Source organism: Peromyscus eremicus, chromosome 6 (genome assembly GCF_949786415.1).
Source record: "Peromyscus eremicus chromosome 6, PerEre_H2_v1, whole genome shotgun sequence".
Taxonomy (NCBI): domain Eukaryota; kingdom Metazoa; phylum Chordata; class Mammalia; order Rodentia; family Cricetidae; genus Peromyscus; species Peromyscus eremicus.
The window spans coordinates 61,908,592-61,922,131 of NC_081421.1; the positions used below are offsets into that span (position 1 = coordinate 61,908,592).

At 43.6% G+C, this 13,540-nt stretch overlaps 1 protein-coding gene across 1 annotated transcript in view; it reads left to right on the plus strand.

Moving 5' to 3' along the window:
- Arhgef11 (Rho guanine nucleotide exchange factor 11) overlaps positions 1–13,540 on the plus strand; it is a 132,992-nt gene that overhangs the window by 62,872 nt on the left and 56,580 nt on the right. Inside the window, exons 2-6 of the mRNA XM_059265574.1 lie at positions 7,558–7,649; positions 8,576–8,674; positions 11,144–11,193; positions 11,841–11,898; positions 12,990–13,168. Coding sequence (XP_059121557.1) covers positions 7,558–7,649; positions 8,576–8,674; positions 11,144–11,193; positions 11,841–11,898; positions 12,990–13,168 — 478 coding nt within the window. The remainder of the gene's footprint in view (positions 1–7,557; positions 7,650–8,575; positions 8,675–11,143; positions 11,194–11,840; positions 11,899–12,989; positions 13,169–13,540) is intronic.

Here is a 13,540-nt window from a genome sequence, read left to right on the forward strand (position 1 = left end):
CTTAAAGGAACCAGGGGTCCTCAGAAAATCATTTTATTCCAGGTCGACATACGGAACAAGGTGAACTGGAGTGTCTTTCTGTGTCAGAGAACAAAGACATTGTCAGTGGCAGATGGGGACTTGTTAAAAGAACACAGGGGTCTTGTTTGTAGACGTTCCCATTTCCTAGTTGGGACTTTGTGTTTCTCTTTTATTTGCATTCACTTTATGCTGAATTTAAAGTTTAGCGTTACAGTCCATATTTTTTAAAAGATACTATCTTTAATTATGTTTTTATGTGTGTCCATGGGTTTGTGCCTGAAGTTCCTGCAGAGGCCAGGAAAGGGCATTGGATCCCCTGAAGGTGGAGTTACATGCACTTGTGAGCCACCCAGCTTGAATGCTGGGAACTGGACTCAGGTCCTCTGGGTGAGCAGTCCACACTCTTAACCAGGTCCCTTCTTCAGCCCTTCTCCAGTACACACACAACCTAGGGCATATCCATGGAAGTGAAAGGACAGCATTTAGGAGTTGGCTGTCTTCCTCACCTTGTTGGGTCTGTCATGAATGTCACACTCTAGGCCAGCTGACTTTCCTGTCATTCACCACCTCCTTGTAGGAATGCTGGGATGTACTACTACATCTGGCTTTTCATGTGGGTTCCAGAATTGAAACTTAGCTCGGCAGGCTTATTTGGCGCTTTCAGCCACTGAACCAGGGAACAAACAACAAAAAAGCATTCTAATCAATCCCAGCACTCTGGAGGCAGAGACAAACAGATCTCTCTGGGTTCGAGGCAAGCCTGGTCTACATGGGGAGTTCCAGGCTAGCTAGAGCTACACAGTGAGACCCTGTCTCAAAACAACAGTAACAAAAACTCAGTACTCTTTTTGGGCCACCAACCCTGTGTCGAGCCCCAGAGTTTGGCTTGGCACACCTCCCACCTATGCCACTATATCAGCCAAATGGTTCCTTAAAGAAACATCTTTCAGGTACTTGGTGGCTTTTCATCACTCATACCTGTGGCATCCTAGGCAGTAGTTTCACGAGTGTTATTAAAGGAATTGTGAAAATGTGAACTTTTTTTTTTAATGTTTTTTTGCGTTTTCTAGGTCAAGTGAATCATTTTCACAAGTCACCCTAGACTGCTTATGGGATGAGAAGGCAATATTTTAAACATTGTTTTAAACGGTGGGAGGAGATTTCAGGTGCAGCTCTATGGTAGAGCCATGGGCTAGCATGCAGAAGGCACCAAGGGGGCAAAGGCTAATGAACTGGAATGTGTAACTTCAGGGGAGGAAACATAGGTGTGATCACTTGTTATCGGCTTAAGAGAGCGATGGAAGTGTTTCAAACGAGGAGCAGTAGTAGAGAGAGCCGGCTAGAGGGACGGCTCAGCCGGAAAGAGTTCAGTCACCGACATCAGGCAGCTCACAACCAACCCCTGTTACTCCAGCTGCAGCGAGGCTGATGCCCTCTTCTGGCTTCCATGGTCACCTTCATACACATGGCAGAAGCACAGACAGCACATTAATAAAAAGAAATCTTTTAAAGTAAAAAAATAGTAACAAATATAAACACTTGGATAAGTGGTTGTTAGAGAACAGAATTCTCCAAACACAGCCAATTTAAAAGGAAAGAATAGATTTTTACCGATGAGAGATCTCAGGTAATCATGATACTGTCATGTTACCAACATCACTTACAGTGTGTCAGAATATTCAGCTTGGGTGGGCATGGTGGCCCATCCCAACAATAACAATGCTTGGCAGGCTGAGGCAAGAAGATAACTAATTTTAGTCTAGCCTGGGCTACATAGTAAGTTCCGAGCTAGTTTGGGATACAGAGTGAGATTCTGTGCCAAGCAAACAAAAATATTTAACCTGATTTTAATCATGAGGAGACATCAGACATTTCCCAAATGTATGCCATTCATTCAACAGGACAACTGGCTTGGACTCTTCAAAATATTGTGTAGGGGTGGGGAGATGGCTCAGTCGGTAAAGAGCTTGCTGTACAAATGTGAAGACCTGAATTCAGAGCCACAACACCCATGTGAAAAGCTGGAGCTGATAGATCTGTAATCCCAGTTCTGGGAAAGCAGAGACATTGGAATTAGGGGACAGATGGCAGTCAAGGGACAGATGTAAAGAATATTGATAAGACAGATGGGGAAGTTTGAATACTACCCCATGTTAGATAATACTCTATCAAAGTTAGCTTATCGGGCATGCTGATGACAGTTCCTATAGAGTCTCTCAAGGTACTTAGTATGTATACACTAAAGTAATTAAAGGTAAGATGTCACGATGTCTCTACAATTTTTAAATGAGAAAAAATGTATAATGTAGAAGAAGCAGTGGATGTGGGCTGAGGATGTGACTCGGTTGCAGCGTTTACCTGTGCAAGCATGAGGACTGAGTTAGGATCACCAGAGCCCGTGGAAAAGCCAGCACACGTTTGGGGTTTTGTTGTAGTTGTTTTGCTTTATGTTTTTGTTTGTTTTTTGTTTGTTTGTTTCTTTGTTTGGTTTTTCAAGACAAGGTTTCTCTGTGTAGCCCTGGCTGTCCTGGAACTCTCTCTGTAGACCAGGCTGGCCTCAAACTCACAGAGATCCTCCTGCCTCTGCCTCCCGAGTACTGGGATTAAAGGCGTGCGCCACCACTGCCCGGCTAGGCCAGTATAATTTTAATTCCACTTCTGGTGTACAGAGAACTTGCTGGCTAACCAACCCTGCCAAATTGGTAAGCTCCAGGTTCCATGATAGTTCCTATCTCTAAAACAAGGTGGAGAGCAATAGAAGATGTCAGCCTCTGCACCCCTCCACCCCATTCTGCCCCGCCTGCCGTGTGTATGCACTGGCACAGGCACTTCTATGCACACATATACCACAGGTTGTCCTTTGACATCCACATGCCCCTCCCAAAGATAAAGAAGTGTAAAGCTTATAAGTGAAAACAGAGGGAATGGAGGTGAAAAGAAGGGAGAGACTGGCAAACAGTGTGACAACAGGTGGGTCTAGAGCAGGGTCCTCACCTTCCTACTGCTGTGACCTTTCCTCATGTTGTGCTGACCCCAACCATAAATAATCTCCCTGCTACTTCAGAACTGTAATTCTGCCACTGTTAGCAATTGTAGTGTAAATATCTAATATGCAGGATATCTGATATGTGACCCCTGTGAAAGGGCCGTTTGATCCGAAAGGAGTGGCACCCCACGAGTTGAGAACTACTGATCTAGATGAAGAGTGTTACCGTCTTGCTCCTTCAGCTTTAGTACTGCTTGAAATTACTCAGAATTGAATATGGACTAGGGTAACTTGATGGAGAGGAGAAGGGTGTAAGCGATTAAAAAGGAGGATGATGGAGAATGGGTAGAGGCCATAAGTGAACATAGCATTTCTTAGGTCTCTTAAATGTAGAGAAGTAGTCAGGGATGAATTTTCCAAGGTTTTAGGTCCGCCTGATGAAAGGTATTTATTCACACATCTAATTGTGTAGGTAGTTAAAGGCTGAGGAATCGTGTTCTTGAAGAGCTGAGGGAATGATGTGCCAGAGTGGGAGAGTGAAATGAGGTGATTTGAGTTGGTAGTGGTAGTTTGTTGGTAGCTCATTGGTTTATTCCAGTATTTCAGGCTTGAGGCAGTGTACCTACTGAAGGTGTCATTGATAACATTTAAAAAAGACAGTCCCCAGTGTTAGAAATAGGGCTTCCAACTGACGTTTCTGAACAAGGCAAACTTTACTCTCAATCAGATATGCTGAGTGAAGAGCAAACACATAGAAAGAAACAGGAAATTTGTCATGCTAGAAGAAGGTTCTAAAGGACATTGAAGTCTCTAGTTCGATAATCTGCATCAGAAAACCTGTCTCTGGAGAGTGCATACTTGAGTGGAAATCTCTACTCTCCAGGTTGAAGCTAAATGGAACCTGACCTTTGGTGCTACATTTCTATGGAGGAAAGACCTGCACAAGCTCTGTTTTTCTCCTGACCACCTCAGTCTCATGCCAGACTACTTTATTTTCTCCTTTACCTCCTCCCTGGTCTCTCATGTTTTAACCTGAAGTCTTCCTCCCAGATCTGTACTCGGACTTGAACCCAGGATGACCCAAACTTTCTCTTTCTCTTTCCATCTACCAGGCCTGCCTAACATAGGCATTTCTTCCTCCTTCACTTCATCGCTCATTTTCCCTCTTTAAGCTCTTAGTTTATTTAAAGTAAAAAAAAAAAAAAGTATGTGTTTGCTTAGGTAAGGGTACAGTGAAACCACCAAATTAGACCACTCCATGGGTAGAAAGAAAGGTTTATTGGTGATCAGACTGCCAAGGCTATTTCTCAGTAACAGAGAAGAACAAAGTGGTGGAAAAGTAGTCGGATTTTATGTGACATCCAGCAGGGTGGGGTCTTTGAGCTGATACTGGCTGTTCAGATTGATGGGAACTGAATGCCCTTATAGGAAGTAGTTAACTTTTTGGGTAGGATTAAGGGAGGTTCCTGGTGGTTTAAGGGAAGTTCCTGGTGAGCAAAAACCCACCTTTAGGCCTTTGCTTAGCCCATAACAATCCTGTTTACCAGACCAAAATCATTGGAGGTCCAGGGGTTGGGGATGGGGACCTAACATGACAATCTGCTTGTTCTCCATCATACCTGCCCTGTTGTGTATTGTTGGTTTGGTTTTTTAGTAGAGCCTATAGTGGCTGGTCATGTCAGCTGATCTTTGTCCATGCCCCCAGCAGTCTTCTTCAGTAGATAATTGACACTTGCTTTCAGTTTTGTAGCCCTGATCATGCCACAGCTCAAATGCAGTCCACTAAGCTTGAACTCAGTGTTAGACTTCATGCTATAGACTCAGTTCCCACCTCTCAAAAACAGAAAAGTGTTTCCAAGTTCAAATAAACCTCAGTTTTGCCGGGCGGTGGTGGCGCACGCCTTTAATTCCAGCACTTGGGAGGCAGAGCCAGGCGGATCTCTGTGAGTTCGAGGCCCACCTGGTCTACAGAGTGAGTTCCAGGAAAGGCGCAAAGCTACACAGAGGAACCCTGTCTCAAAAAAAACAAAACAACAACAACAACAACAAAATCTTCTCAGTTTTGATAGGGGTATGGAAAGCCAGTTTCTTTCCAGAGTCAAGAAGAAGGTAAGAGGAGGCCCAGGGTGTACCAAGGTAAAAATGGACTTGCTCTGGAAGTCTCTGGGTGGATTCAGAGCCAGCTTGAAATTGGGAGGAGGATGTTATGGGTACACTGCAAAAAGCAGCGAGCGGTTGGCACCAGAGACAGTCTTGACAAGCCCTTTCCAAGAGGCCCTTTCTGGCAGGGGCTGCGGACCCTGGGGTTTAGACTAAACCTGCTTGTCTGTATCCCTATTGCCTGGCAGTGTCTGAAGCAATGCTGTTCAGTAACGCTCCCTGTTAGAGGAAGACAAGATACTGGACCCCATAGGACAGTTCAGAGAAGCACCTAGACAGACATCAGGCCATACCTCCCATTAGATGCTGTGGCTAATGGCCTGGTTAGTATTTACTCCTGAGGACAGGATGAGGCTCTGATGAATTTTTTGTTTGTTTGTTTTTGTTTTGTTTTGTTTTGTTTTGTTTTTCGAGACAGGGTTTCTCTGTGTAGTTTTGTGCCTTTCCTGGAACTCACTTGGTAGTCCAGGCTGGCCTCGAACTCACAGAGATCCACCTGGCTCTGCCTCCCGAGTGCTGGGATTAAAGGCGTGCGCCACCACCACCCGGCCTCTGATGAATTTTAAGTAGACAAATAGGTGAATTTGCATTATAATAAGCTCATCACTATCAACTCCCGGCTCTGCTTGGTCCTTAGTTCTATTGAGATTTTTCTTTTGAACTAACCATCTCCAGTGTCTTGTCTGTTTTATGTTGTTTTGTTTTCTTTCTCTTTCTTCCTTCTATCCTGCATCACTCTCTCCTGGGTCCTTCTTCTTTGATGTCTTCCTCTCTCTGACCCAAAGATCAGCCAGTAAAAAGCAGTCTCACCTGTCCAGGTAAGAGGGATGCCTCTGGTGGAAAGATCCCCTGCTTGGCATTTTTAAATTTGTGTAGGGTGGTGGTGGTGGTGGTGGTGGTGGTGGTGGTGGTGGTGGTGGTGGTGGTAGTGGTTGGTTGGAGAGTAGGGAGTACTGTTTTGTTTTTGACACTACAGTCTCACGGTATAACCCAGGCCAGTCTGAAAAGGCCAGACTGCCTTAAACTCAGCAGTCTTCCTTCCTCAGCCTCCCAAGGGCCGGGGTTGTAGTCGTCTACTACCTCATCTGGCTCTCTTGAAAAGTTAGTATCCTCACAAAGTTCAGAATTAAGCACAAAAAGAATATAATGAGACGTCTCCAGTCCTGTGCCTATTCCCCAGGCAACCACTTTCCCACCTCGGAGACAACCAATGTTGTTTCTTTTGTACTCTGCAAAGATATGCTAGATATTTGCATATATAGCAAATATGCAAACATACCATCTTTTCCCTTTTTATCTACTGCTTTAAATGCCCACATAAATCTCATCTTTTTCCTTAATAGCATCATAGAGGTCATTCGTTACACACAGTTCTGTAAGGACAAGTTCTGTATTGTTATATAGATATGAGCTCATTTCTGGTGCTCTCATTGTGCACAGGGATTCTGTACATAAGCTTTCACTTAGTCACTATTTACAGCTAGGAAGGGAACTGCCCCTTCCTGAGAGCAGCAGTACTGATTCTGGAGCTGTGAACTTGAACTCATTCTAAAAAGCCAAGCCACAGCAGTGTTCTAAGTTTGTTTTCTGTTCCTGTATCAGCTCTAATTAAAGAAGAGATCAATAAATAAATCTATCGGTTGGTGATATGTGGTACTTAGAGGGTTTGGGGTCTTAAATTTTAAGCAGGATACCACAGGCTAGCTGTAGGGATGGTCTGATTGTGAGGTTGGAGTACATGGTCACCAATAGACCAGACTCCTATTCATTCTTCCATGGTATCCAGAAGATAAATTGACTTTTCAGAGGCTCAGGCTATTGGTATGCTCCTGTTCAGGTTGCCATTTCCCTGGTTTGTTAGTTCTAAATGTTCAGGTGCCACCTTAGAGAGGTGAGATTTTCAGGGACAAAGAGATGAAGCCATTCAGTGCTCTGCTGTGCTCATAGAGGCCTCTGTATGTGCCGGCCCACCATGTCCTTCCAGTCTCCTCCTCGTTTGCAGATCATCACCAAACACTAACTAGCTGTTTGTTTTTCTTGCATTCATTTTCCCTGCTGCTCCGTTCTGTTCCATCAGCCCCATTGCAGCCTGGTAAGACCCAGCAAGCACATGGATGTTTGCACAGTCCTGCTGTTGTCTCTCTGTTGTCTGACTCTCTTCATACCTGCTGACTATTAAAGAGACCATTCTAGCCCTGCCCAGCCAGGATTCCAGACAGGTGGTGTTGCCAGCAGCATAGACATGATTAATCTCTTATTGGGATGACCAGGTTACAAAGTGGGTGGGTTAGCTGTCATTGTTCAAGACTCTGGGCCTCCTTTAACAGAGCCTCTTCCACTGGTCCCTCCCTGCCCAGCTTACTGGTGTGTTTTCTTTATTTCTTCTCCAGGTTAAGTAGCCTGTCTTCTCTGGGAGACTCTCCACCTGAACGCACGTCCCCCTCCCACCACCGCCAGCCTTCTGACACCTCTGAGACCACAGGTAACTACCTACCTTATTGATTGATACCAGCACATAGACACAGGTGTATACCCCATAGAGAAATCCTGTACACCCACATGTAAAACACCTGAACTTCATGGTGAGCACATATGTGTGTTGGGTTTTATGTTAGGAGTTTTATATCAGTTGTCTCCTTATGCCAACCTAGGAAGTGGGTTTTATATTCTTATTTTGCGGATAAGGAAACTGAAGCATGGAGAAGTTAGGAAATTTGCCCAACCTCACCCTTACTGGAGACAGAGTTGAGGCTTGAAACAAGTTCTATTCTAACTCTAGAGCCAATGCCCCTATCATCACAGAGTGCTGTCACATTGTACAGTGTCTGGTAAAAATCCGTAGCAAAGACAGTTTGTGTCCACCACCCCTTTCTCCTTTCCTTCCTCCCTTTTTATTCTGTGCATGAACATTGATATGAATAGAAGATTTCTCCGGACATTTATCATTCCCTGGACTTGGCAAGGAAACAACCCTAAGTTATCTTCACAAGTTATCCAGCTCTGTAACATCAGTCAACAAGCTTTGGAGTCCCATTTGCTGTGTTCACTGGGTATAACAATGTAAAATTTCCAGTCAACCCACAGGGCTACTACTTATCTTTAATACTAGACTTGAGGAGCACTGCTGGACTTAGCCCTACCCCTTCCTCAATCAGTATCATTCATACAAGCCTAAAGGGACAACCATTTCAGCACCTTAGAGAAGGGTCACTTCCCTTATAGAAAAGAAAGTCGATTATAGGTGTTTACCAGTCACTGAGGATGGTATATATTACAGCAGTATATGTGGACAGGGTGAATCTGGGGAAATGGGTTAGTCTGGGGAGGCTACTTAAAAAAGAAATTGGCTGGCTTAGACACTGACCTCCAGTGTGACTGCCTGCCCAAGTCCTACCCTCCACCTCACAGGTCTTGTTCAACGCTGTGTCATCATCCAAAAGGACCAGCATGGCTTTGGCTTCACAGTCAGCGGGGATCGAATCGTGCTGGTGCAGTCTGTGCGCCCTGGTGAGTGCTGTGACCCTCCTGTCAACAATGGGCAGTTCTCAGAAGGCTGTGTGTGTGTGTGTGTGTGTGTGTGTGTGTGTGTGTGTGTGTGTGTGTGTATAATGGTGCTGTGTGACTTGGAGACTGTTTGAATGGGGGGGATCTCCAAGAGAACAGTGAATGAATTATTCTAGAACTAGCAGCTCCCTATGGACACATGGGGAAGTCTCCATCATACTGAGCCAGTAGGTAGAATTTCCCTCAGTTGTGTCCAGCAGCTTCATTTTTGGTTGATTCCAGATGTAGTCAAGTTGACAACCAAGATCAGCCATCACAGACCAAGTGGTAAAGTACATTGTGACATACACACACACACACACACACACACACACACACACACACACACACACTCTAAATAAATAAATAAATAAATAAATCGTTTTAAAATGTGCTGTATATGGAAAACTACTGGCAGATAGCTTGTTGTTAGATTTTCTTTTACTCTAGCCCCACATTGGAACACCAAAATGTAGTCGGTTGTTTTTGCTCTTTTAGGGGGGCCTGCCACCCGGCTTCAAATAAATCACTCATGGAGGCTTACTCTTAATTATAAGTGCCTGGCCTTAGCTTGGCTTGTTTCTTGCCAGCTTTTCTTAACTTTAAATTATCCCATCTACCTTTTGCCTTTGGGCTTTTTCCTTTTTCTCTGTGTATCTTACTTTCACTCTTACTCCATGCCTGACTGGGTTGCTGGGTGGTTGGCCCCTAGTGTCCTCCTCTCCTTGTTCTTTTGCTCTTTCTTCTTTTCTTCCCAGATTTCTCCTTCTATTTATTCTCTCTGCCTGCTTGCCCCACCTATCCTTTTCCTGACTCACTATTGGCCAGTCAGCTCTTTATTAGACCAATCAGGTGTTTTAGACAGGCAAAGTAACAGCTTCACAGAGTTAAACAAATGCAACATAAAAGAATGCAACACATCTTTGCATCATTCAACAAATGTGCCACAGCATAAACAAATGTAACACATCTTAAAATAATATTCTACAACAGTAGCTTGAAATTAGAGAGGAAGTAGCTATCTTGGCTGAATATATAAACATCAGGGTACTTCTAATAACTAGTAATTTAAAAAATTAAACTTGAGCTGGGCATGGTAGAACACACTTTTGATTTCAGTACTTGGGAAGCAGTAGACAGATCTCTTTATGTGTTTAAGATCAACCTGGTCTACATACTGAGTTCCAGTATGAGACTACATAGTGAGACCCTATTTTAAAAAACAAAACAAAAAAGAAAAACCTCCAGATGTTTTGGCACATACCTTTAAACTCAGCACTTGGGAGGCAGAAGCAGGCCAATCTCTTGAGTTTGAGGGCAGCCAGGGCTACACAGAGAAACCTTGTTTTAAAAAGCCAAAATAATAATAAATAATAATATAAAAACCTACCCAAAGAGGCCAGAAGAGGGCATAGGATTCCCTGAAACTGGAGTTACAGGTGGTTTTGAGTGATTCTGGGTACCAACCCAGGTCTTCTGCAAAAGCAGCAAGTACTATTAACCACTGAAACATCTCTCTAGCCCTAAATAGTACATTTTAGATGAGGGGAGTCTTATTTTCTATTTTTAAAAAAAAAAAAAAAAGCTATAATGGAGAGTAGACTTTATATACCAGAACCATTTAGATGTACTTTGTGAGGAGTTTAACAGATGAATATAACTTATAAGATTTAATGACCATCTTGGGGCAAATTTACAAAATATAATATTTATGCTTCTCATTAACTTGTTTTTGTTAAGTGTTCTTGTGCTTCTTGGGTATAAATTAAGGCTAAGAATAGAAGCTATTTACAACTATATAGTGAGCAAAACCTCTGCACCCTCAGTTGAAAAGGGCAAGAGCATATTCTTCCGAGCACCTCTCTTGGTCAGCCAACATCAGAAGGCCTTAATATGATCTGTCTCAAAATGGTCCATCTCAAATGAAGAAACTATCAATGGTTTAAAAGGTCATTTTAGTAGAATGTCATATCATTATCTCTAGTGATAAGAACCCAGAGAATGTCTTTATGAACTTCTCAAGACTTATAAGCCCCCAGTTTGAAAGCTATTGTTTCTTCAGTTCTTAATATTACTTTACTACCTATATTTAATACAGTAAACTTACCTTTCCCATGGAATAATAACAAATAACTCTATCTGACCTTAAAACATTCAAATGAAGCAAAAATACAGTCTTCTCAGTTCCTAGCCGCACTTGTCTCCCACATTAGCTGGTTGTGAGAGCTAGGTAAAGAGCAGCAGGTGTGACTTTATGAAGTCCACTCTAGATTAAAAGTCATCATGTTGCTGGAGCAAAATTGGACGTCCACCCAGGATTTGAAGTTCTGATATAAAATTTCAGAGCAGGTAATCTAAGACTGACTTTGGTATAGATCTGGTGGCTTTTAGGAGTGGTTATAGGACTTGGCTGACTGGCTCTTCTCCCTCCAGGAGGTGCAGCCATGAAAGCTGGTGTGAAAGAGGGTGACCGGATCATCAAAGTGAGTAAACTTGACCTCTCCTCCATCTTACAGTGGTAGCAGGTTCAGGGGCTGCCTAGTGATTTGGCCTATCTTGTACTTCATTTCAGTACTAACTCTGGCAGCCAGTAAATCAGGGTGGTACCATAACGGGGAGGGATGAAGATAGCTGGCTTTTATGTTCTAGGCTCTTCAAGTTCATTGACCTTGAAGCATTCTGGAATAGGTTTTATTTATCCATACTTCACAAAATACAAAAAATAAGGTTAAGAGGAAGCAGCTGTGGCCTTCGGGTTCTTACCTTAGTCTGACCTCACACAGTGCTGACATGAGAGAGTCTTCTGAATGTAGGTCTGGCTTTGCAGAATGGAGTCCTGACTACATTAAAGAAATCCTAGCTGCAGAGACTTCTACTTCCCCAGTAAGGAAGAAACCCATAGGGCCAGTAGATACACAGGTGTAACTGAAAAAAATTCATGGATGGAGGCATGGGTCTTATCCCTGAAAACTTAGAAGCCAGTTTGGAACAAACTGACAGTGTGAATTTGAGTAAACACATAACCAGAGGTAACTAAAAGCGTTGGGAAATGGCTTCCTAAAGAAATAGCATTTTAGACTTGGAAAAGGTTTCCAGCACTGTTACTCAATGTTATTTGTCCCTCCAACAGGTGAACGGAACCATGGTGACCAATAGCTCACACCTGGAGGTGGTGAAGCTTATCAAATGTGAGTTGGTTAGGGCATAACAACTAAAGGAAATAGACTTGGTGGATTCTGGGACAAATTGGCAGGTTTACTGACCTGAGAGGCTTCATTTGTAGGTAGTAGATATTGAGGCAGCTGAAATCTCATATTTAGTCTTAACATGAGTGATCAGCTTAAACTACTGCAGAGCCCTAGTATGATGTCAAGTAGCAGCACTATTAGTGTCCCAATAGATAGCTTCATTTTTAGCAGACCATCATTGCCACCACTCCTGACCATATCCTACTAAGACCACATTTCATTTAAATGTCATTCTGTTCCATTCACATCTTCCTTATTAACTTCCAAAGGAGGCAGAAGAGGGCCAAAAATACTCTAGCCAGGAATACCTAACAAGTGAGTCTATACAGATAATCAAATAGAAGCAACAATATTAAGGAAGTAAATAAAGAATGTGGGAAGTTTTGGGAGAATGGAGTTTGAGTGGCTGTTGTGTACCAGACATGCAGTGTGCTAGGCTTTACACTGGTTCAAAGTTTAGTGAGATTAAGAAGGGAGCTGGGCATGGTAGTGCACCCACACAATCCCAGCGCCTAAACTGAGGTAGGAGGATCTTGAGTTTAAGGCCGTTCTTGGCTACATTGAAAGACTACCTTGAGCTGGGCGGTGGTGGCACACACTAGTCCCAGCACTCAGGAGGCAGAGGCAGACGGATCTCTGTGAGTTCAAGGCCAGCCTAGTCTATAAAGCTAGTTCCAGGACAGCCAGAGCTATATTCAAAACAAAACTATCTTGCGGGGCGGGGAGACAGACTATATTGCAAAAGCAAAAAGTGGGGGTGGGGGCAGGGTTGGGTGAGGTGGCCCATAGGGAGTGTTTCCAGAGACATTTATGGGTGGAATTTTGGTTGAGGTCTCTGTAAAGATTGAGAACTTGGTTGGTGCAGGGCAAGAGGGCAGAAATTAGAAAATGGCTAAAACTACAAGGAGGAGGTTTTAATCTGTAGGATTGTGGGACTTAATGAAAGGAGAAAAAGAATTTTCTTTGTGGTTTAAGTAACTCCTCTTCTTGAACAGTGGCATTCAAGCAAGCCTCTTTTTCTCTTCTTCTAGCTGGTGCTTACGTTGCACTTACCCTCCTGGGCTCTTCTCCTTCCTCCATTGGTGTCTCTGGGCTCCAGCAGAACCCATCTCTGGCAGGAATACCCAGAGTTAACCCCATGATTCCTCCACCACCTCCTCCTCCACCCTTGCCACCTCCACAACACATTACAGGACCCAAACCTCTGCAGGTAATAGTTTTCCTGATGCCTACTGATCACTCTAGGCCCTAGAGTCTAGAGACTCTTTGAAGATCTCCCTCAGTGGAACTTAAATTGAGTGGGCTGTGGTAAGCAGAGATAGGCCTTAGAGACATGTGAATACCACCAAAAAGTTAAACAAAAATGAAATCTGCATAAAAGGACATTCATACCTTAGTGTCCTACTCCTTTGTGAATGCATATGAGGCTTTACAATAGCATCCTCACTGTGTGAAGACTCTCACAGGGGACCTACCCGGGCCCCAGGCATGGAGAGAAGCATCCTTTAGAGATTGTTGCCAGTTGGTGTTGGGAGGGTGTGCTTGAAAGTCCAAGAGGGAGAGACTGGCTTTCCAGAGCAAA